This window comes from Salmo salar, chromosome ssa02 (assembly GCF_905237065.1).
Source record: "Salmo salar chromosome ssa02, Ssal_v3.1, whole genome shotgun sequence".
NCBI classification, from domain to species: domain Eukaryota; kingdom Metazoa; phylum Chordata; class Actinopteri; order Salmoniformes; family Salmonidae; genus Salmo; species Salmo salar.
In genome coordinates this window covers 22149821-22175680 of record NC_059443.1, presented here as the reverse complement: position 1 = coordinate 22175680, position 25860 = coordinate 22149821, and the positions used below count along the sequence as shown (strand labels likewise).

Sequence of the window (25860 nt, the reverse complement as noted above, 5' to 3'; positions counted from 1 at the left end):
GTCCTTAGGAAACTGTGCAGTATTTAGTTTTTCTATGTATTCTTTCTTACAGTGTTAGCCCAGAAAACCTTACGTGTTATTACATACAGCCGGGAAGAACTATTGGATATCAGAGAGACATCAACTTACCAGCACTACAACCAGGAATAAGACTTTCCCAAAGCGTCTGCATCTCCCAGGGAATTTGTGAATTTGAACTGATTCCAGAGGCTGACCCAAAACAACGCCGTCGGAGGAAAGGGTGCCCGGAGCGGTCTTCTAGTGAGGCTTCGGATGTGCGCACATCACCCACCGCTTCAGAGTATATTACTCACTAATGTCCAGTCCCTAGTTAACAAAGTCGACGAAATTAGGGCAAGAGTTGCTTTCCAAAGAGATTTCCGGGATTGTTACATACTTTCTTTCACGGAGACATGGCTAGCTGGGGACATGCTGTCGGAGTCCGTACAGCCAACGGGATTTTCAGTGCATCGCACTGACAGGAACAACCATCTCTCTGGTAAGAAGAAGGGCGGGGGTGTATGTTTCATGATTAACGACTCATGGTGTAATTGTAACAACATACAAGAACTCAAGCCCTTTTCTTCACCTGACCTAGAATTCCTCACAATCAAATGCCGACCATATTATCTCCCAAGAGAAGTCTCCTCGGTTATCGTCAGAGCCATGTATATCTCCCAAGACGGCCATCAAGGAACTTCACTGGACTTTATGCAAACTGGAAGCCATATATTCTGAGGCTGCATTTATTGTAGCTGGGGATTTTAACAAAGCTAATCTGAGAACAAGTCTACCTAAATTCTATCAGCATATCGATTGCAGTACACGAGCAAGTAACACACTCGACCACTGTTACTCTAACTTCCGCGATGCATACAAGGCCCTCCCCCGTCCTCCTTTTCGCAAATCTGACCATGACTCCATCTTGTTGCTCCCCTCCTATAGTCATAAACTAAAACAGGAAGTGTCCGTGCTTAGGTCTATCCAACGCTGGTCTGACCAATCGGATTGCTTCGATCACATCGACTGGGATATATTCAAGGTAGCCTCAGACAATAACATTGACGTATACGCTGACCGGTGAGCGAGTTTATAAGGAAGTGTGTATAGGAAATGTTGTACCCACTAGGACTATTAAAACCTTCCCTAACCAGAAATCGTGGATTGATGGCAGCATTCGCGCAAAACTGAAAGCATGTACCACCGCATTTAATCATGGCAAGGCGACTGGAAACATGGCCAAATACAAACAGTGCAGTTATTCCCGCCGTAAGGCAATCAAACAAGCAAAGTGTCAGTATGGAGACAAAGTGGAGTTGTAATTCAACGGCTCAAACATGACACGTATGTGGCAGGGTCTACAGTCAATCACGGCCACCATTGTTCCTGTTCCCAAGAAAGCTAAGGTAACTGAACTTAATGACTATCGCCCCGTAGCACTCACGTCTGTCATCATGAAGTGCTTTGAGAGACTAGTCAAGGATCATATCACCTCCACCCTACCTGATACCCTAGACCTACTCCAATTTGCTTACCACCCCAATAGGGCCACAGACGATGCAATCACCATCACACTGCACACTGCCCTATCACATCTGGACAAGAGGAATACCTATGTAAGAATGCTGTTCATTGACTACAACTCTGCATTCAACACCATAATACCCTCCAAACTCATCATTAAGCTTGAGACCCTGGGTCTCGACCCCGACCTGTGCAACTGGGTCCTGGACTTCTTGACAACATCTCCACTCCACTGATCCTCAACACTGGGGCCCCACAAGGGTGCGTTCTCAGCCCTCTCCTGTACTCCCTGTTCACCCACGACTGCGTGGCCATGCACGCTTCCAACTCAATCATCAAGTTTGCAGACGACACTACAGTGGTAGGCTTGATTACCAACAACGACGAGACAGTCTACAGGGAGGAGGTGAGGGCTCTGAGAGTGTGGTGCCAGGAAAATAACCTCTCACTCAACGTCAACAAAACAAAGGAGATGATCGTGGACTTCAGGAAGGCAAAGGGAGCACCCCCCTATCCACATCGACGGGACAGCAGTGGAGAAGGTGGAAGGTTTTAAGTTCCTCGGTGTACGTATTACTGACAAACTGAAATGGTCCACGCACACAGACAGTGTGGTGAAGAAGGCGCAACATCGCCTCTTCATCCTCAAGAAGCTGAAAAAATTGGGCTTGTCACCGAAAACCCTCAAAAACCTTTACAGATGCACAATCGAGAGCATCCTGTCGGGCTGTATCACCTCCTGGTACGGCAACTGCACCGCCCACAACCGCAGGGCTCTCCAGTGGGTGATGCGTTCTGCACACCACATCACTGGGGGCAAACTACCTGCCCTCCAGGACACCTACAACACCCGATGTCACAGGACGGCAAAAAGATCAAGGACAATAACCACCCGAGCCACTGCCTGTTCACCCCGCTTCCATCCAGAAGGCGAGGTCAGTACAGGTGCATCAAAGCTGGGACAGAGAGAATGAAAAACAGCTTCTATCTCAAGGCCATCAGACTGTTAAACAGCCAACACTACCACAGAGAGGCGGCTGTCTACCTACAGACTTGATATCATTGGCCACTTTAATAAATGGAACACTTGTCACTTTAGTGATGCCACTTTAAGAATGTTTACATATCTCCCATTACTCATCATATATGTATATACTGTATCCTTCACTATCTATTATTTACTATCTATTGCATCTTAGCCGCTCTGTCACTACTCATCCATATATTTTATACTTATATATTCTTATCCCATTCCTTTACTAGATTGTGTGTATTAGGTTTTGTTGTGGAATTGTTAGATATTACCTGTTAGATACTGCTGCACTGTCAGATCTAGAAGCATAAGCACTCGCAATAACATCTGCTAACCATGTGTATGTGACCAATACAATTGGATTGGATAAGAGAAGGTGCATATTGAGAGGAACTTTATGGATGTAGACTCACGTTGCTCATGAGGCCTTTGAAGAGCACCAGTTCAGCCTTCAGCTGCTGCACTCTGACAGCCAACTCATCCTGACAGCCCTCACTCTCCTGGAGGTCCTACAAACAAAACACACACATAATCATGAGATGCATGTCTATGCACACAGGTACACGCGCACACACAGACACACGCAGGCCTGCACGAACACAGACACACACAACCCCACCACTCACACACATCCTGCAAACCAGCTCAGTCCCTACTTTCTGGAAAAGACCAGATTAAAAAAACAGTAAAAAAATAGCATTCTATATGGACCATCTCAGGGTAGGGCCAAACAGTAAAACATTCTATATGGACCATCTCAGGGTAGGGCAAAACAGTAAAACATTCAATATTGACCAACTCTGGGTAGGGCCAAACAGTAAAACATTCAATATGGACCAACTCAGGGTAGGTCCAAACAGTAAAAAACATTCTATATTGACCATCTCAGGGTAGGGAAAAACTGTAAAAAAAACATTCTATATTGAGCATCTCAGGGTAGAGCCAAACAGTAAAACATTATATATTCACCATCTCAGGGTAGGGCAAAACAGTAAAACATTCTATATTGACCATCTCAGGGTAGGGCCAAACAGTAAAACATTCTATATTGACCATCTCAGGGTAGGGCAAACAGTAAAACATTCTATATTGACCATCTCAGGGTAGAGCCAAACAGTAAAACATTCTATACTGACCATCTCAGGGTAGGGAAAACAGTAAAACATTCTATATTGACCATCTCAGGGTAGGGCAAAAAGTAAAATAATTCTATATTCACCATCTCAGGGTAGGGCAAAACAGTAAAATAATTCTATATTGACCATCTCAGGGTAGGGCAAAACAGTAAAACATTCTATATGGACCATCTCAGGGTAGGGCAAACTGTAAAACATTCTATATTGACCAACTCAGGGTAGGGCAAACAGTAAAATAATTCTATATTCACCATCTCAGGTTAGGGCCAAACAGTAAAATAATTCTATATTGACCACCTCAGGGTAGGGCCAAACAGTAAAATAATTCTATATTCACCACCTCAGGGTAGGGCCAAACAGTAAAATAATTCTATATTGACCACCTCAGGGTAGGGCCAAACAGTAAAATAATTCTATATTGACCACCTCAGGGTAGGGCAAAACAGTAAAACATCATATCTTGTCTTTATAAGTCTTGACTCGTTTCGCACTTCAAATCTAAAGTACAACAGTATAATCTGTCCACAATGATTATATATTCTTTACAGTGTAAGGAAAGATGTTATTACCCTAAGTCTTACTACAAATCCAAAGTACAACACACAAACATAGAGTACATACACACAGATTATACATTGACAACCCTGCCTACTTAATCTCAGAAGTGCCTTGGATCATATTGTTGATCTAATTCTCCCTCTTTTCTCTGAAGTATTTGATTCTGTAAACTACTAGCCATAATATTTTGCAGAACTTCTTCCTGAGATATGTCTTGACATAAAAGTTGATTGTGTCTGTGCTGCAAATGAAATAAGGTAACTTGACTTGTCCCCAAGTGTTTCTTTGTGTATCTTGTCCATTGTTCTGCATGGATAGTTGAATGTAAAGTGGGACTTTGCTGCATGCCATGTGGTCTCCTGTTGGCTCAACAGAGCCTGTCTAACTGGGTTAGGTATATGTCCCCTGCAGTTGCATCCTCACACATCCACACACACACACAACAAACCTGAGAAACCAGAGCCCCATCTGGCTCAGCTTCATATGCTTACTGATGGCAAGATTGCACCGACAGACATGGCAGCTTTGCTTCTAGCTCCTAAGCAACATTCCAATCTTTTGTTTTTTTTGTGTTATTTCTTACAAACGGAAAGAACTTTTGAATATCAGAGCGGCGGTAACTCACCAGCATTACGACCAGGAATACGACTTTCCCGAATTGGATCCTTTGTTCATAACCCCCAGGGCAATTGAACTTATCCCAGGGGCTGCTACAAGATGCCGCCGGCGGAGAAGAGTAGACTTCTAGTCTAACTCAGGAGGCGTGCACACCATCCACCACTTCCGAGTAGATTACTCACTAATGTTTAGTCTCTGGACAATAAAGTAGACAAGCTCAGGGCGAGGATCTCCTCCATAGATACATCAGGGACTGTAACATACGCTGTTTCACGGAATCAAAGCTCTCTCCGGATATACTGTCCCGGTCCATACAGCCAGCTATGTTCTCAGTACATTGCGCAGACAGGAATAAAGAACTCTCCGTGAAGAAGAAAGGCAGGGGTGTATGTTTCATGATTAACTACTCATGGTGTGATTGTGATAATGTATAGAAACTCAAGTCCTTTTGTTCACTCGACCTAGAATACCTTACAATCAAATGCAGACCGTATTACCTCCCAAGAGAATACTCTTCAGTTATAGTCACAGCCATGTGCATTCCCCCTCAAGCTACATATCCTGAGAATGCATTTATTGTAGCTGGGGATTTTAACAAAGCAAATTTGAGGAAAACGCTACCGAAGTTTTATCAACACATTGACTGTAGTACTCGTGCTGCTAAAAACACTCGACCACTGCTACTGCAACTTCTGTGACGTATGTGGCAAGGTCTACAGACAATCACGGATTACAAAGGGAAAACCAGCCACGTCGAGGACACCGACATCTTGCTCCCGGATAAGCTAAATACCTTCTTCATCCGATTTGAGGATAACACAGTGCCACCGACGCTCACTGCCCGCACTTCAAGGACATCAACCACCCGAGCCACGGCCTGTTCACCCACTGTCATCCAGAAGGCAAGGTCAGGATGATAGCGGGGTGAACAGGCAGTGGCTCGGGTGGTTGATGTCCTTGATTATCTTTTTGGCCTTCCTGTGACATCAGGTGTTGTAGGTGTCCTGGAAGGCAGGCAGTGTGCCCCCGGTGATACGCTGGGCAGACCGCACCTCTGGAGATGCCTGTGGTTGCGGGCAGTGCACTTCCGGTCACAAGACGCAGGCCTCCTTATTGTCCCTAGAACTTCTAACCAAACAGCTGGAGGCGGGGCTTTCTCCTATACAGCTCAATTATTATGGAATGGTCTGCCTATGCATGTGAGAGACGCAGACTCGGTCTCGACCTTTAAGTCTTTATTGAAGACTCATCTCTTCAGTAGGTCCTATTATTGAGTGTAGTCTGGCCCAGGGGTGTGAAGGTGAACGGAAAGGCACTGGAGCGACGAACCGCCCTTGCTGCCTATGCCTGGCTGGTTCCCCTCTCTCCACTGGGATTCACTGCCTCAAACCCTATTACAGGGGCAGAGTCACTGGCTTACTGGTGCTCTTCCATGCCGTCCCTAGGAGGGGTGCGTCACTTGAGTGGGTTGAGTCACTGACGTGATCTTCCTGTCCGGGTTGGCGCCCCCCTCGGGTTCGTGCCGTGGGATCTGCGTGGGCTATCCTTGGCCTTGTCGCAGGGTAGTAAGTTGGTGGTTTGGGGGCTGTGCTTTGGCAAAGTGTGTGGGGGTTATATCCTGCCTGGTTGGCCCTGTCCGGGGGTATCGTCAGACGGGACCTCAGTGTCTCCCAACCCCTCCTGTCTCAGTATTTATGCAGCAATAGTTTATGTGTCGGGGGCTAGGGTCAGTCTGTTATGTCTGGAGAATTTCTCCTGTCTTATCCGGTGTCCTGTATGAATTTAAGTATGCTCCCTCTAACTCTCTCTCTCTTCTCTCGGAGGACCTGAGACCTAGGACCATGCCTCGGGACTACCTGGCCTGATGACTCCTTGCTATCCCCAGTCCACCTGCTGTCCCCAGTCCACCTGCTGCTGCTCCAGTTTCAACTGTACTTCCTGCGGCTATGGAATCCTGACCTGTTCACCAGACGTGCTACCTTGTCCCGGACCTGCTGTATGACTGTCTCTCTCTACCGCACCTGCTGTCTAACTCTGAATGATCGGCTATGAAAAGCCAACTGACATTTACTCCTACGGTTCTGACCTGTTGCACCCTCTACAACTACTGTGATTATTATTCGACCCTGCTTGTCATCTATGAACATTTGAACATGTTCTGTTATAATCTCCACCCGGCACAGCCAAGAGGACTGGCCACCCCTCTGAGCCTGGTTCCTCTCTATGTTTCTTCCTAGGTTCCTGCCTTTCTAGGGAGTTTTTCCTAGCCACCGTGCTTCTACATCGGCATTGCTTGCTGTTTGGGGTTTTAGGCTGGGTTTCTGTATAGCACTTTGTGACATCGGCTGATGTAAAAAGGGCTTTGTAAATATATTTGATTGATTGATTAATTCTTATGGCTTGAATCCCGTTAGCGGGATCGATATGACGACAGCCAGTGAAAGTGCACGGCGGCAAATTCAAAACAACAAAATCTCCTAATTAAAATTTCTCAAACATACAAGTATTATACACCATTTTAAAGATAGGAGTTCTGTTATACTCACAGACATCATTCAAACATTTTTAGAAACTTCAGAGTGTTTTCTATCCAAATCTACTAATAATATGCATATCTTAGTTTCTGGGAGTGAGTAGGAGGCAGTTTACCCTGGGCACGTCAGTCATCCAAGCAACTCAATACTGCCACCATCCATAAGAAGTTAAGTACAGGTGCATCAAAGCTGGGACCGAGAGACTGAAAAACAGATTCTATCTCAAGGCCATCAGACTGTTAAATAGCCATCCCTTGCAGCTACCACCCGGTTACTCAAACCTGCCCTATATAAACTCAGCAAAAAAAGAAAATGTCCTCTCAATGTCAGCTGCGTTTATTTTCAGCAAACTTAACATATGTAAATATTTGTATGAACATAACAATATTCAACAACTGAGACATAAACTGAACAAGTTCCACAGACATGTGACTAACAGAAATTGAATAATGTGTCCCTGAACAAAGGGGGGGGGTCAAAATCAAAAGTAACAGTCAGTAACTGGTGTGGCCACCAGCTGCATTAAGTACTGCAGAGCATCTCCTCCTCATGGACTGCACCAGATTTGACAGTTCTTGCTGTGAGATGTTACCCCACTCTTCCGCCAAGGCATCTGCAAGTTCCCGGACATTTCTGGGGGGAATGGCCCTAGCCCTCACCCTCCGATCCAACAGGTCCCAGACGTGCTCAATGGGATTGAGATCCGGGCTCTTCGCTGGCCATGGCAGAACATTGACATTCCTGTCTTGCAGGAAATCACGCACAAAACGAGCAGTATGGCTGGTGGCATTGTCATGCTGGAGGGTCATGTCAGGATGAGCCTGCAGGAAGGGTACCACATGAGGGAGGAGGATGTCTTCCCTGTAAGGCACAGCGTTGAGATTGCCTGCAATGACACAAGCTCAGTCCGATGATGCTGTGACACACCGCCCCAGACCATGACGGACCCTCCACCTCCAAATTGATCCCGCTCCAGAGTACAGGCCTCGGTGTAACGCTCATTCTTTCGACGATAAACGCGAATCCGACCATCACCCCTGGTGAGACAAAACCGCGACTCATCAGTGAAGAGCACATTTTGCCAGTCCTGTCTGGTCCAGCGACGGTGGGTTTGTGCCCATAGGCGACATTGTTGCCGGTGATGTCTGGTGAGGACCTGCTCACCAAGAGTGTGCAAAGCTGTCATCAAGGCAAAGGGTGGCTATTTGAAGAATCTCAAATATAAAATATATTTTGATTTGTTTAACACTTTTTTGGTTACTACATGATTCCATATGTGTTATTTCATAGTTTTGATGTCGTCACTATTATTCTACAATGTAAAAAATAGTAAAAATAAAGAAAAACCCTTGAATGAGTAGGTGTTTCTAAACATTTGACCGGTAGTGTATATTTTCACAACTCCTTTCTTTTACTTTAGATTTGTGTGAATTGTTAGATATTACTGCACTGTTGGAGCAGGGAACACAAGCATTTCGCTACATCCGCAATAACATCTGCTTAATGCGTGTGACCAATAAAATTTGGAAGTAGGACGTACAAATGACTTTCAGATGTAACTGTCTGACAGGGACCAACGGTGCCATTTTGGGGAGTTGATATTGTTGCTGTAATTCACACATACTGAATGTGTGTAAGTAGCTACACCACTTCCTCAAATAGTTAACCATTTGGCTGTTTGATCATGACAGTCAGCTGCTTTCTATAACACGTATGACGAACGTCATGGGAGGGGCATCTAACTAGTAGGTTAGGGATTTATACATTGCCTACAGTACAATTACGTTAGCTGTTTATAAACATACTATATTAGGTTAGTGGTTTGCACACTATTCAACCAAGCTGTTTCACACAAGCAATTGTATTAGGTTGTTTGGCATGCGTCAGGGCAATGTGAAACGTGTCAACACTGCCAGAACCTCAGACACAGCGTCAGAGACAACACTGCGCTTCTGGCCCCGCGCCCTAACTTACTGTACACATCAGTGAGGAGGGCCTTTGTGTCTACAAGCATTGAGCTCCTAAACATTTCAATGTAATGTCTTGTTGTCATGTTTGATATGCTGACATGGCTTTGTTCTTGTCCCTGCAAATCAACAGAGAACAAGTGTAACAGATACATTTACCCCCTATGTATCAATTAATAAGAGAGGCCAGGCACACACACACACACACACACACACACACACACACACACACACACACACACACACACACACACACACACACACACACACACACACACACACACACACACACACAGTTACCTCCTGTAGGTCTTCCATCTTCTGCTGCATGTCCACTCTGACAGTGTACTCCTCCTCCCACCTACACAACAAAAAGTAATGTGAAGTAAATGACACAGTAAAATGGCAACATCATAATAACAACTATTAACTGTGTGTGTGTGTGTGTGTGTGTGTGTGTGTGTGTGTGTGTGTGTGTGTGTGTGTGTGTGTGTGTGTGTGTGTGTGTGTGTGTGTGTGTGTGTATGTGTGTGTGTGTGTGTGAAACCCCTGGTCCATGAATCTGGGCCCCAGGGTCAGACAGCACCATCCATCTAGTGAACAGTAATCTCATTAAAAGCCTGTACAGTTGACATGTTAGAACTACGATGGCTGATTCAGTGACTCTACACACCACACAGACCCCACTGCACAGCACTGCCATTTATAGAATTGCTGCTTAAAATGCACAATACTGCGACATGTCGGAGTCTTTACCAAACTGCTCTTAAAACAAATAGGAGTTTATATAGTGTACAGAGAGACGTTTTTTGTGCCATTGTGCACACTGTTGTGATTGAGATAGATGGGTAAGGTGAGGGAGAGGGAGAGAGCGAGGGAAAGATGAGCTGAGCTCTCTTTGGAAGCCACCTCCCTTTTCCAGCAATCACAGCCTGCCGTGCAGAGTATACCGCATTGCAGATACTAGGTGGAGGGGTAGGCGCATGGCCGCATGCAGTTAGGGAGAGAGAGAGGGAGAAAGAGATGATGTGGGGGAAGGGGGTTGAAGAAAGGAGAGTGGAGCTGGCAGTGGAGAGTGTGTGAGAGAGAGAGAGAGAGAGAGAGAGATAGAGAGAAGAGGAGAGAGAGAGAGTGAGAGATGGCGAGAAGAGGAGAGAGAGAGAGAGAGAGAGAGAGAGAGAGAGAGTGAGAGATGGCGAGAAGAGGAGAGAGAGAGAGAGAGAGAGAGAGAGAGAGAGTGAGAGATGGAGAGAAGAGGAGAGAGAGAAGTGAGAGAGAGAGAGAGAGAGAGAGAGAGAATTTGGTATAGATCAGACATAACCTAACCCACTCTAATCAATTCATTAAAACAGGAACATTTCCCATCTGGTTGGAAATAAATAGGGAAATGATCTCAGAGAAAATGGTTGTCCTGTGTGGTACCTATATCTCCCCACACATGAATGATGACAGCTTCTCCATCCTAGAGGGGGAGATCAACCCTTTCCAGGCCCAGAGACATGTACTAGTCTGTGGCGACCTAAAGCCAGAACCCGACACTCTTAGCAGACAGGGAGACAAACACCTACTTGGAGGTGACAGTATTCCCTCCCCAATATGCCCCCTAGACACAGCTGACAAAACAACCAACAAAAACAGGTCACAACTCCTGCAGCTCTGTTGCATGCTGGGTCTAGACATAGTCAATGGTAGGCTTCGAGGGGACTCCTACGGTAGGTACACCTACAGTTCATCTCTTGGCAGTAGTACTGTAGACTACTTTATCATCGACCTCAACCCAGTGTCTCTCGGAACGATCACAGTCATCCCACTGACACCCCTGTCAGATCACAGCAAAATCACTATCTTCTTGAACAGAGCAATACTCAACCCAGACATTGAAGCTGAACAAACTACATGCTTTTAAGAAATGCTATAGATGGCAGGAGTGTAGTGTAGAAACCAAAAAACTATTGGCCAACAACAAATCCAATCCCTCCTAGACAATTTCCTGGACAGTATATTTGACCTATCAGCTAACATATCAAATTTAAATTCAAGCAGAATAGCTAAGAAAACTAACGACAATGAGAAATGGTTTGATGAAGAACGCAGAAACCTAAGAAAGAAATTGAGAAACCTATCCATCCAAAAACAGAGACCCAGAAAACCTTAGCTTACGCCTTCACGTTGGTGAAACACTAAAATAATACAGAAATACACTAAGAAAAAAGAAGGAGCAGCATTTCAGAAATCAGCTCAATGTAATTGAAGAATCCATAGAATCAAATCACTTCTGGGAAAATTGGAACACACTAAACAAACAACACGAAGAGCTATCTATCCATAATGGAGCTGTATGGATAAACCACTTCTCCAACCTTTTCACTCGTATAACAAAGAACCAAGAGCAAAAACATACACATGATAATTTACTTAACTTAGAATCAGCTATTAAAGACCACCAGAACCCACTGGATTCTCCAATTACATTGGATGAGCTACAGGCCTGTGGTGTTGATGGTATACTAAAATAAATGATTAAATATACAGACCACAAAGTCAAATAGGCTATTCTTAAACCCTTCAACATTATCCTCAGCACACTCCATCATTTCCTCGTATACACCCTGCACACCCTTACTGACAAATGAACCAAAATAAAAGCAAAGTCTTCTCATGCTTTGTTGATTTCAAAAAAGCTTTTTGCAAAGGCACTAGAACAGCCTGCAGCACCAGGCCTCACCCTACTGGACTCAGAAATAAAATATCTACTGTTTGCAGATGATCTGGTGCTTCTGTCCACAACCAAGGAGGGCCTACAGCAGCACCTAGATCTTCTGCACAGATTCTGTCAGACTTGGGCACTGAAAGTGAATCTCAGTAAGACTAAAATAATGGTGTTCCAAAAAAGGTGCAGAAGCCATGACAACAAATACAAATTCTATCTAGATAGTGTTGCCCTAGAGCACACAAAGAGCTATACCTGCCTCGGCCTAAACATTAACACCACAGCTAACTTCCACAAGGCTGGGAACAATCTGAGAGACAAGGCAAGAAGGACCTTCTACCCCATCAAAAAGAACATAACCCTTGACATCCCAATCAGTAATAGAACCCATTGCCCTCTATGGTTGTGAGGTCTGGGGTCCACTCACCAACCAAGAATTCACAAAACGGGACAAACACCCAATTGAGATTCTGCATGCAGAATTCTGAAAGAATATACTTTGTGTACAACGCAAAACACCAAACAATGTATACAGAGCAGAATGAGGACTATACCCACTAGTTATCAAAGTGCAGAAAAGATCTGTTCAATTCTACAAACACCTAAAAGGAAACGATGCCCACACATTCCACCACAGAGTCATCACCTACAGAGAGATGAACTTAGAGAAGAGTCCCCTCAGCCAGCTGGTTCTGGGTCTCTGTTCACAAACACAAACAGACCCCACAGAGCCCCAGGATAGAAACACAATTAGACCCAACTAAATTATGAGAAAGCAAAAAGATAACTATTTGACACACTGGAAAGAATCAACCAAAAAAACAAGCAAATTGGAATGCTATCTGGCCCTAAACAGAGAGTACACAGTGGCAGAATACCTGACCACTGGGACTGACCCAAACTGTACAGACTCAGTGTGCATAGCCTTGCTATTGACAGAGACCCCCATAGGCAGACCTGGCTATGTGCATAATGCCCACAAAATGAGGTGGAAACAGAGCTGAACTTCCTAACCTCTTGCCAAATGTATGACCATATTAGAGACACATATTTCCCACAGATCATACGGACCCACAAAAGAATTTGAAAACTAATCAAACATTGATAAACTCCCATTTCTGTTAGGTGAAATACCGCAGTGTGCCATCACAGCAGCAATATTTGGGCCCATTGCCATGAGAAAAGGGCAACCAGTGGAGCACAAATAACATTGTAAATACCACCAATATTTATGGTGATTTATCTTCCACTACTATTGGTATTACAACCATATGCACATTGACATAACACTGTACATAGCTGATAATACAGTATAACACTTTTTTTTGCAATGTTTACTGTTTATTTCTAATAGTTTTTGTTAACATTGTTTTATGTCCTCACTTTTGTTACTGTTTATCTCACTTGCTTTGGCAATGTAAACATGTTTCCCATGCCAATAAAGCTGCATTTTATTTGATGAGAGAGAGAGACGAGAGAGCGAGAGAGAGAGTGAGAGAGAGAGAGAGAGAGAGCCTGAGACAGACAGACAGACAGACAGACAGACAGACACAGACACAGACACAGACACAGAGACAGACACAGAGACAGACAGACAGACAGACAGACAGAGGGACAGCCAGACACAGAGAGAGACAGGTGAAGGTAGGGATGATAATACAGGACAGAGCAGGTCAGGAAAAGAAGGGAGGGTACAGTGGTGTAAAGTACTTATGTAAAAATACTTTAAAGTACTATTTAAGTAGTTTTTTGGGGTAACTTTTACTTCACTACATTCCACTTATCAAGAGAACATCCATGGTCATCTCTACTGCCTCTTACCTGGCGGACTCACTAAACACACATGGTCATCTCTACTGCCTCTTACCTGGCGGACTCACTAAACACACATGGTCATCTCTACTGCCTCTTACCTGGCGGACTCACTAAACACACATGGTCATCTCTACTGCCTCTTACCTGGCGGACTCACTAAACACACATGGTCATCTCTACTGCCTCTTACCTGGCGGACTCACTAAACACACATGGTCATCTCTACTGCCTCTTACCTGGCGGACTCACTAAACACACATGGTCATCTCTACTGCCTCTTACCTGGCGGACTCACTAAACACACATGCTTGGTTTCTGAATGATGTCTGAGTGTTGGAGTGTGTCCCTGGCTATCCGTACATTTAAAAAACATGAACAATTGTGCCATATATAAGGAATTTTAAAATATTTATACTTTTACTTTTGATAGTTAAGTACATTTAAAACCAAATATTTTTAGACTTTTACTCAAGCAGTATTTTACTGGGTGACTTACACTTTTACTTGAGTCATTTTCTATTAAGGTATCTATACTTTTATTCAAGTATGATAATGGGTACTTTTTCCACCACTGGAGGGGTATGACAGAACTAGCCAATGAGAGAGCGGGAACAATGACTAGCAATATGAATGGATAGATGGAGAGAACAAGGGACAGGGCAGGGGAAGAGGAGTGGAGGAGAGGAAGGGAAGGGGGTGTATCTGTCACGTCCTGGCCAGTATAAGGGTTAATTGTCATTTTAGTTTGGTCAGGACGTGGCAGAGGGTATTTGTTTTATGTGGTTCAGGTTGGTGTGTTAGTTAGGAGGGCGTTTGATTTATTATTTCCGGGTTTTGAGTTATGGTCTATGTTGATGTATTTCTATGTGTAGTCTGGTTGATCTGTTTCTATGTTGAGTTAATTGGGGTGGACTTCCAATTGAAGGCAGCTGTGTGGTGTTGCCTTTGATTGGAAGTCCTATATTAGTTGGGTGTGTTTGTCTGTGTATTGGTGGGAGATTGTTTTGTGTTTAGCGTGTGTAAGCCTAACAGGACTGTCTGTAAATCGTAAGTTCGTTTTTGAGTTGATTAAATGTTCAAAAATGAACTATCACAACCCTGCTGCATTTTGGTCATCTTTTTCCGACGATGATTTCGCTATATCGTCCTCCGACGAAGAAATCCCTGACAGTATCTTATACTGAAACTACCTCCTTGAAGTGAATGAATACTCCTGTGGGTTTCCCTCTCTCTACATTTTGCCTGCAGGTAGATTTAACTGCATTACTACAACAACAGACTCATGACAGAGAGAACATTATTTCACTACACTGGAGGCCTAAATCACATCAATGACTGTGCAGTACGGATGCTATCAGATATATGGATGTCTGAAGGTGAGACAAGCCTGGACTTGACTCACTTGGAGGTGGCAGTAAGGTCACATGCCTCATGAAATCACAATAAACAAAACAGCCACAAACACACTTGTCCCAGGTCCTCCCGATCACAAACCAATCCCTGACCCTACCCAGCCTTCCTAATGGGACATACATGCTTGTCTATCACCTTATATTCATTGGGTATGGCATTTTCGCTGAGATATGTTTATCCAAATCAACTTATGGTCATACCTTCAGCATAGACCATGTCTATGTGACCTGTGCAGCGTGAATCGAAGCCTCAGCCCTGCTGTTACTAGTGCCACAAATCAGCGGTCCGGGTTCTAGTTCTGTCACAGAATACAAACTGCAGCCATTTCAAACGTGCAGAGGTGCACTATGGTATCTGTATCAGATTCCTGGGACTGTGTTTGGCCCATGCCCCTGTTTTTCTAAAGGGGCACTAAGCAGATATTCCTTCCCCAAGCCAAACCATAAGTCAAATCTTCAAGTACTTGAGCTGTGCTTGATTTATATAGTTTGCCTGGTTCCAATGGAATAATCCCAAAAGTACAAAATCAACACAGTAATCCCAAAAGTACAAACAGCAAGCATACCTCCAATATATTCGACCTAGGTCTGGTGTCCACAAGCTAGTGGCAAACTCAAGAGTTCAAAATCTTTGAACTTGAAAAGCATTGGTGTGATTGTTGAAACAGAGGCTTCCTGTGTTGGATTTCAATTACATGACTTCATTCTGAGTCAGTTATGGTCTGATAATGTTTGGTATTTCACCCAGCTGCCCTTTGACTGAAGGCCCTTTGCCTCTCTAGAAATTAGAATGGTGTGGGCTGTGGCAGAAATAGACAGAACACAGGCAGGACACAGCTGCTCTGAAAGGCCATCTGTTGCAGTAGGGCCTTCCACTTCACCCAAGTAGCATGAGCAAAATAATACATGTACGCCTATTATAGTTTCACTAAGTTACATCAACTGACTTTTGCCAAGAGACATTTAATCACAACTCTAGGTCCCCGTGCGCCTTTACACCCTTCAGACACACACGTTAATTAGGCCTTACGTTGGTGAATAAATCAACCAACGTTGATCCAATTTACCTGCGTTTGTACTCGTCTCTCTCCCTCTTGACTTTGGCCAGGACGTTGTACAGGGCTCTGATTTCCGGGGTAATGGTATCAATCTGGACCCCGACCCCGACCCCGTCCGGCTGGACCCAGGACACACCGGGGCTGGTGACGCGCGTCTCCACGCCAGAACCGAGCTTGCGGGTATGGTTGTAGGACCAGATAGTACCGGGAAGGAACCGGGGAGGCGGGTTGGTGGGGGTTCCAGTGCCAGTACTGGAAACCGTTTTCCCGTTGGTGATTGAATTGGACCCGGCTGGAGAGTCAATTGTCGGGGTTGATAGGCTTACCGTGATGGTCGGATTCTGATTCGGTTCGGTGGGGTTTGTTCCAGCTTTGTTGTTGGACTCAAGCGTGAGGACAGTGTTGAGGGCAGGTGTGAAGAGGGTAGTGGGTCGTCTCGCGGAGTTGTTGGTGTTTTGGAACGGGAGTGACCCGGGCCTGAGCGGGATAGTTCCCACAAACCCAGTCTGTACACCTGTTTCTTGGGTATGGGCCCGTCTAGCGATTTCAGAACAACCCCCATCACAGCTGTTCTTCGCATCCAACGCCTGTTGTAGTTGTTTCTCTAAAATCTTATTCCTTCGCTCAAGTTCATGCACTTTGGCCAGAAAGCATCGGAAGCGTAAATTCAGAGTCTTTAGGACACTGATATTGGAGCCCAGGTCGTTCCTCAGGGCCATCGCTGCAGGAGGTTGGGGCACAGATCGGTGATAAGAGTGGTTATTATGGTTCAGATGCAGGTAAGCTTGTGAGGGTGTGGAGAAATCGAACCCTGGCTGAGTCTCCGTGCCCGGTCCGGGATGGTCGCCCAGGAAGAAAGACGTCGGGTCGAGCGAGCCGAAGACGGATTCGGGCAGAAGGCCTGAGGGGGAATCCGGATGACTCTGTCCTCCTTGGTTCTGCTGCTGTTGATGTTGGAGAAGCGAGTTCGCCCCTAACAAAGGATTCATGCTATGGTATGGAAAACTAAAGCGCTGCAGATCTGGCATGAACACGGACGGTAATTTTCTCGATATAAGATCACCAAAATAAAATAATGACAGGCTGAAGGTTGACTTGTTGTTGGATACCAGACGTATCCGTAACTGTCCACCGTTATCTGGTTGCGTAAATGGTTGTAATTACGAATGTTATCCTCGATTTATCTCCGTTCGGGCTAAAGAGGCTCGTGGAATAAGTGCCCTTCTCTCTGCCTCTGTCTCGCTCTTTTGCTGGATAACGGTCGCCCCAAAAACAATGCCGAATAGGCCGGTCCGACGGCTATGCGCAGGCGACAACACTCAAATGTATTTCAGAAAAGTAATGTTTTGGTATACAGCCTATATGAGAGAAAGTACTGTTAAATGCTGCAAATCACTAATGTATTAAAAATAAATCCAGTGTCGTTCGTCAAAGCTTATCTGGCTCCAAAGTGACCACAAGAAGACACAACAAGTGCTGCGGGATTTGGAGAGCAGGGAAACTACCGTAAATACACAGGTAGCTGGTTTTCTTTTAACCTTTGTGTCCATTAGGCAATGAACAGTTCCATAAGACCTCTTAAACTCTCAGTTCACAACTTGGGGAGGTTTTATCAGGAACATTTCCAATTGTGAATGTCATTTTATTGTTATTTTCCCACTTGGCTCGATTTTATTTTGTTACAAAATACATACATACAATTGTACACACTATTCTATTGTGTGAAACTATAATTTGAACCATAGTCCACACAGGCCTATTAGGACAGTGTTGACAAAGACTCTGTTTTTAAAGATGTCTCTGCTCCTAAACATCTCCATCCTCTCAACATCTCTCTTATCCATCTCTCCCTCTATCACTCGGTCAGCAGACTACTAGAGGTGGAACCCCCCAGCTCTCTCTCTGTCTCTCTCCCTGCCTCGCTCAGACTCTGCCCGTCCATGTTGACCTGTGTGTCCAGCGAGGCCACGCCCAGGGCGTCCCACCCCTCTGAAATGGTGTCACCAGCCCTCTCTTTCTTCCCCAACTCCACCATGGGCACGGCCTTGGGCTTGCTCCTCCCTCGCCAGCTGTGGCAGTAGGAGAGGCTGCCTTTGGGGGCTGAGGAGAGAAAGAGAGAGAGAGAGAGAGAGAGAGTTATCGGTCATTCTGCACCTGTCCAGTCCACACCTGTAGCTATAAAGACACCTTACTGTCAGAGTAGCTCCCTCCTCTTCCCCGCATTCTCCTCCTCTCCCCGTTCTGTCTCCCAAACAGTATGTCGTACACGTCCTCTCTGAAATCCTTGTTCATGATCTGGTAGATGAAGGGGTTAATCATGCAGTGAGACTTGGCAAACATTGCTGGTATCAGAGACAACATAGGTGGCAGGCAGGACACTGGCCAGTTGCTCCCTGTCTCCGACTCCCCCTCCTGGCCTGGGGCTGAACTGCGTGTGGAAGCAGCAGACAGACTGTGGCCTAAGCCAGAATAGGAGTAGGGATCTGGGTTGGTCACGTCCCGCAAGGATTCTCCAGGGTCGTAGTAGACACTTCCGTAGTTTTCCGTGGAGGTCCAATTGAGGAGACCATAATGTTGGGGATGTTTGGGAAGGCTGAGGCCATCCCGGTGGATCCTCCAGTCCCCATGGAGGGGCCTCCTCCCTGCATGGCCTCCCCGGCCCCATGCTCCTCCTTGGGGGCCAAGGCGGAGTAGAGGGAGACGATGGCATAGGGAGTCCAGGATAAGAGGAAGGTGGAGCACACCACAGCTGCTATCTGGGACAGACAGACAATAGATGAAACAGCAGAAAGATATACTGTGTTGTCTGTACTTACACACTTGTTACAATGTTATTACAAAAGTTATTCTCTGGTATTTCCTCTGCCTGGAATAAAGCAGATGTTACGACATCTTTCATTTCAAGCCAGTAACTAAGCTTCTTCTAACAGTCTGTTTTCCACATACCTTTGTGAGTCTCAGGTCTTTGCTGGTGTGAGTGAAAGTTGAGGAGGGAATAGATGCCAGAACGCGACTAGAACGGTAAACCTACACAGAGAGACATGTCAGTAAACACAAACTTCAACCGTCACTGACCACAAACAAATGCACAAGGGCCACGCTAGCTAGACCACCAGTAGGCTACAGCTATTGAGTCCACCATCACGGTAATAGATCATGCTTGCTGGACTGTACTCAGCATGCATTCCATACGTTATAGTGTGCTCCACTCAGAATATGCCAGGACAATTGATTCCATTAATCGTTGAGTTACATGGCATGCTGTTTTTTGCAGAGTCTGAGTTGAGTTCCCTGGACTCTCCCCTACTGAATCAGCCATTTTGTGCCAGCTAGGTGCAGTTTCTCTCACCGTCAGTAGAATGGTCACATAGGAGGCGACGATGGTCAGTGTGGGGAGAAAAAAAACACATGATCAGGATCAGCAAGATGTAGACCCTGTCGATCAAAGATGACCTCATCCCCCACCTCAAAGAAAAGAGGAAGATGTATATTTAGAGAGAATACTTTTATAACCTCGTACCCAGGCTCAATTGCTGCTGCTGGATGAGATGAATGCCTTTATAACAGCAGACACACACACACACACACACACACACACACACACACACACACACACACACACACACACACACACACACACACACACACACACACACACACACACACACACACACACACCGCGCGCATGCACACACACATCAAAACAGAGTCTAATAAGAGAGAGTCAGGAGTACCAGTTGATGGTGCAGCTGGTTCCAAAGGGTTCTGGTCCGTAGCTGCCGAAGACAGGCAGGGAGGCCCAGAACAGAGAGTAGAACCACACCAGTCCTATGGACATGGACATGTGACGTCTCTCTATCCACTGACCTGGTAGAGAGAGATGGAGGAATGTTATTCTTTTATTTCACCATTATTTATTCTCATTGGCTAAGATCTATTTGTTGAGAGACACCTGATTGTCCAGCATGTACTATATTATAAACAGACACATAGGAAAGGTATGAATAAAGTGAAGCACTTTGTTTGATTGACCATTAATTAGTAAATAAGAAATAGGATTGTTCCAAAGGCTTCAGGTGTATGAAGCGTGTAATGAATACATGTATTTTTCTTTATTTTAGCAGGGAGTCTCATTGAGACCAAGGTATCTGTTACAAGTGAGCCCTGAAAATGGATGCTAGTAGTCTAAATGGTTGTGTGTGATATTTACGTTTTTCTATTTCTTTATGTAGTGCTGCATGTTGGTAGCCCAGACATTAACCCTGCCTGACAACTACCCTTCCCCTTCCTATAGTTACCTGCATGACTACCCCTAAACAGCAATACAATAACATCATTGCTACCTCTCCCCTAGAATTCTTCTGTGGTTGTCCCGGTGTTACCTAAACAATCAGGTAATTGGAAGTGTCTACGTAACCAAAAAGTAATCTCCAGGTCAACAGAGCAACAAGATCAAGCTGGACTCTGGACCAATCCAAAATATCAAAAGCTGCTCTTACAATAGTGACCCCAATTATCTCTACAACGTGGGCTTGAAGAAAGAGTCGGACATACAGACAAACAGATTATAAACTACACTACATGAGCAAAGGTATGTGGACAAGAACTGATGTTGGGCGATTAGGCCTGGCTCGCAGTCGGCGTTCCAATTCATTCCAATGGTGTTCCATGGGGTTTAGGTCAGGGCTCGGTGCAGGCCAGTCATGTTCTTCCACACCGATTTCGACAAATCATTTCTGTATGGACCTTGCTTTGTGCATGGTGTCATTGTCATGCTGAAACAGGAATTTGGAAGCACAGAATCGTCAAGAATATCATTGTATGCTGTAGCATTAAGATTTCTCTTCAGTGGAACTAAAGGGCCTAGCCCAAACCATGAAAAACAGCCCCAGACCATTATTCCTCCACCAAACTTTACAGTTGGCACTATGCATTCGGGCAGGTAGCGTTCTCCTGGCATCCACCAAACCCAGATTCGTCCGTTGGACTGCCAGATGGTGAAGCGTGATTCATGACTCCAGAGAACGCGTTTACACTGCTCCAGAGTCCAATAGCGGCAAGCTTTACACCACTCCAGCCAACACTTGGCCATGGAAACCCATTTCATGAAGCTCCAGACAAACAGTCATTGCTCTGACTTTGCCTCCAGAGGCAGTTTGGAACTCGATAGTGAGTGTTGCAACTGAGGACAGACGGACAAGCGCTACACGCTTCAGCACTTGGCGATCCCGTTCTGTGAGCTTGTGCGGCTTCGGCCTACCACTTCGTGGCTGAGCTGTTGTTGCTCCTAGACGTTTCCACTTCACAATAACTGCACTTACAGTTGACCTGGTCAGCTCTAGCAGGGCAGACATTTGATGAACTGACTTGTTGGAAAGGTGGCATCCGATGACGGTGCATCCAATGAAGTCACTGAGCTCATCAGTACGGGCCATTCTACTGCCAATGTTTGTCTATGGAGATTGCATGCCTGTGTGTATGATTTTATATACCTGTCAGCAACAGGTGGGGCTAAAATAGCCGAATCCACTAATTTGAAGGGGTGTTCACATACTTTTGTATATGTAGTGTATGTTTAGATTAGATCCTTGAATGCAGAGGTTCTGTTCTATATTCTGTTTAAAACCAATCATCTGACGTGCTCAGTATAAAGGGCATATTCAAAGCTAGGTCCTTGTTTATGCTCTGACCCACTGACTAAAGCCTCTGGGAAAACAGGAACTCAATGAGGCCACTAAAAGGGGTCAGGGGTCAACAACATCCTTTTGTGTCACCCCTTTTGTTCTCTCAATTGAGTATTAGACATGTATTTCATGTTATGAAATGTTTGGAAAAATATCAAATATGGATGAAGGATTAATGTAGCCTAGGTAAGTTAAATGTTTTTGGGATTCAACAACACTTCATCATTGTCTTCCCAAGGGAAAGTATGTCAAAAAGAAAGAAGAAAGAAGAAGAATAGGATAGAATAAGTATGCACTTACACACATGACTCAAAAGATAGGAAAAATAAAATATGTAAAAAGAAGTGAAGGGAATCCCACTGACCGTATCTGAAGCTGCAGATCTTGAGGCAGCGGTCCAGAGAGATGAGACAGGTGGTGATGAGGGAGCCAATCCCAAAAACAAAGCCCTGCAACCCGTACCACAGGCACCCTGCTTCCCCAAACACCCAGCCATGGGACACACTGGTGGACCAGAGGAGTTAATGACCTGATAATGATCATTGGTCGTTGGAACACTAAGCACTTTGTCTGATTCATGGGATGTGAGTGTTAACTGTCAATTGTTTTGGATAAAAGACACCTGTACCATATCATTCTGTCTAGTTTGATATTCATACTATCAGTATGGGGGATTGAAGATTGGTCGACAGGAATCGCTCACCTGGAAATGATGAGGCATGGCGCCCCCAAGAGGCTGTATCCAAAATCACAGATGGCCAGGTTGACGGTCATGAGTTCTGGTGGTCTGAGTTTCTTCTTCTTTCTACAGAAAACCAACAGCACTATGCCATTCCCAACCACTGACACTACACCTGGAGAAGAAGGGAGGAGAGAAGGAAGAGAGGAGCGGGGAGATAAGAGGTTTGAAGCGACAGGGATAGAGAGAAAGATAGAAGTATAGAGACAGAGTTGATGATGAAGAGGAAGAGAGGAAGCAGAGAAAGAAGAGACAACAGAGTGATAAAGAGAGAGAGATGTGATGTGGCAGAAACAGGGGAGAGGAGGAGGGAGAGAGAGATAGCTTTAGTTTGCTATATGATATACTCTCTTATTTTACAGCAGTATTATCACAGTGGGTAGTCGTTAAACACAGACTGAAAATATTGTTTCAGCATTATTGGCATGTGGACCAGCTCACTGTCCGCTTTGGGGTATAACAAGGGTCAGTACACCGTTAGTCATTTAATATTTCAATCGCTGCTACCTTCCTGACCCCCTCAACCCACTATCCGGCTTTGGAAGCATCGGGGAACCAATCCAAAGTGAATAAATGCTCTAGCTGAATCGACATGGTTGCTTGCTGGCTGGCTGGCCAGGGGGGTGCAGGGTGCTGTTCATAGCCTCATTTGATTTGTTGTGTAGGTAATTATTGGGAGCAACAGGTATGGAATGTTCCATGCTGTGATTCCTCATGTGTATCCTCTCCTCTCTTCTTTCCTCTCTCCTTTCCTCTCACCTTTCCTCTCATTTCCTCTCCATGTATCCTCTATCCTTTCATCTCTCCTCTGTGCTCTCTCTGTGTATCCTCTCTTCTCTGGTGTGACCCTGGGGTTGCTATGCTAATACACTTTGTATTCAGTCTGTCTACACAGCTCCATAATGTAAACAGTCATAGAGAGTTAGATCACTGACTGACTTGATCAGAAAGGTTGATCTGATGGATGACAGATCTGTGTTGAAACAAAGTAAACCCTTTCAGCCATCTGTGTGGGCTCTGGATTCTGATGATTAAGATGTGAAAAGCTGTTGCCCAGCTGATATATCGAAAACCTTTCAGTCCTCTGGGATCAAATTAGATTTTGTTCATACATCTTGATTTATCTGAAAAGAATTTCACCCCCATAAATATACCTTAAGCCAAGCCTAATACTTCTACACTGTACAGATTATGTTATTTCACCAGTGAGTTACTCAGGAGGAATACCAACCAAACTCTGATGTTAACTAAAACCAACACTGAATCTGTGATGAGGAGAGATGCCTAATTTCAAATCAACCAACAACCCTGAGCCTCTATGCCCAAGTCTCTAGACACTTGTATAGATCTGAAATGATTAGATGTAATATGGTCATATCTCAAACTTGCCCTCTAGGCTTTGAGGATTTTTCACCATATTGCTTGTAGTACACACATAGTGTAAAATCCAATCCTTTCAAATCTCTATCTGCGGTTAGAGGGTATAGGGGTATAGTGGATGGGGTGAATGTATTATAGGCAGATGGTAGATTTGACTCACCTGTGAGGATGAGGAAGATGGCGACTCCCAAGTCAGTGCTGGGGGAGAGGTGAGAAAGGAAGGCAGTAGGGATGGAGGATGGGACAGAGCCCCTCCATGAGCCATTCACTCCCAGAGACATCAACTGGTGGAAAAAATAAGACAGAGAGAGAGAGAGAGAGATTTTACTGTAAAGCCCAGTAGACAGAAGAGGTCAAGAGAGAGGAGGAGAGTAACGTACTGAGACAGAGAACGTGCTAGAAAGTGGAAGGTAAGAGGTTTTAACCCCCTAGACATGCACAGAAAAACAGAGTGAGAGTTAGAGATGTTAAATTCCCTCTAGTATTTATTAGCTAACGCGTATATAGACAGAGAGAGAGACAGCAATGGTCGGGTAGATATATATTGATGGAGAGAGCAAAAAAATAGGGGAGAGGGGAAAGGGTAGAGGAGAGCAGAGAGGAGAGGGGAGACAGGGGGTGAGCCAGTATATTACAGCCAGAAATGTGTAAAAGTAAGAAGTGCACAATCAGGGGAAAAGTGGAGAATTGGAAAAGCAGGAATAGAAAAAGAGAGACAGGCAATTGAAACACACACAACTATTATCACAGAATTAAACTCACTGTTTAGTTTAAAGCTGAAATGAGATCACACACACACACACACACACACACACACACACTAATGAGAATTCAAACAGGTGACACACACACACCAAGAGGGGCATCCTTACTCACCTTCCTCTTCGTCTGTCAACCTGCCCCTCTCTACCTCTCTTTTTTACTTCCTATCTCACCCTTTTGTTCAGTCTGTCTGTGATGTGATTTAAGCTCTTTTTTAAATCTTAAGCCTCTGTCAATTTTTGTGCTCTATTTCTGAGAAGAATAAATCAACTTGCTGTCGACAATCTGGCAGAGAAATTATCAGTGAGTGCGTGGTCCGAAATGGCACACAGAGGGAAAATAAATGGAAGGATCTGAGCCTTTTTGACCTCTCTCTCCCTCTCTCACTCTCATCAATCTCTTTCTCTCTTCCATGCTCTCGCCCTCTTTCTCTCTCTCTCTCCATTGTTTAAATTGAATACCGTAGATGAAATATCACCACTTGTGATATAGTAACAAGAGCACACGTAACTGACTCATAATTTGGATGTGTGTGTTTGTGTGTGTGTCTAACAATGAGAGCAACAACACCCAGGAGACACACATCTTCTCTTCAATAAGATTATGGATGATGATGATCTGACTACAGGAGAATAATCCTTCTCTAACTGACTGCCTTGTCAGAGCATGACGTGAGAGAGATATTAGACACTGGGATGTTGACATAACATAGCCTACTGGCTGCAAACTGAACTACATTAACCCGATCTTCAATCCTGCTCTTATGGGGCTTAAATTCAACCTGCACACACAAGTCCGACTTGACCTGACCCTGAGGGAGCGCACACATACACCTAACGCACACACAAGTCTGACTTGAAAGGTTATAGTAAACTGTGTATGTTTAGAGGCTCATCTTTACGACCAGAGGATGCCTTGGAGTGTGGCAGT

The 25860-nt window shown here is 44.9% G+C and overlaps 2 protein-coding genes across 5 annotated transcripts in view; both read right to left on the bottom strand.

Moving 5' to 3' along the window:
• Positions 1-17888, bottom strand: part of LOC106575756 (non-homologous end joining factor IFFO1) — a 33675-nt gene extending 15787 nt beyond the window's left edge. Inside the window, exons 1-3 of one of the 4 annotated variants that reach the window (XR_006760238.1) lie at positions 16375-17886; positions 9671-9731; positions 2971-3066 (exon numbers count right to left, since the gene is read on the bottom strand). Coding sequence is in view for 3 of the 4 variants with exons in the window: in XM_045700406.1 (XP_045556362.1) it covers positions 2971-3066; positions 9671-9731; positions 16375-17393 (1176 nt within the window). In the remaining variant the exon portion in view is untranslated. Of the gene's footprint in view, positions 1-2970; positions 3067-9670; positions 9732-16374 lie in introns of all 4 variants that reach the window. The other 3 variants (XM_045700406.1, XM_045700405.1, XM_045700404.1) reach the window with 3 other exon arrangements.
• A 332-nt stretch (positions 17889-18220) lies between these two features.
• On the bottom strand, positions 18221-24449 carry LOC106575951 (melanopsin-B). Its single transcript, XM_045712848.1, is given in 10 exon segments — positions 18221-18465; positions 18558-18948; positions 18951-19121; positions 19312-19392; positions 19715-19768; positions 19770-19830; positions 20100-20232; positions 22414-22553; positions 22753-22903; positions 24329-24449. Coding segments are annotated over 10 exon segments (1548 nt in total).
• Between the last annotated feature and the right edge of the window lie 1411 nt (positions 24450-25860).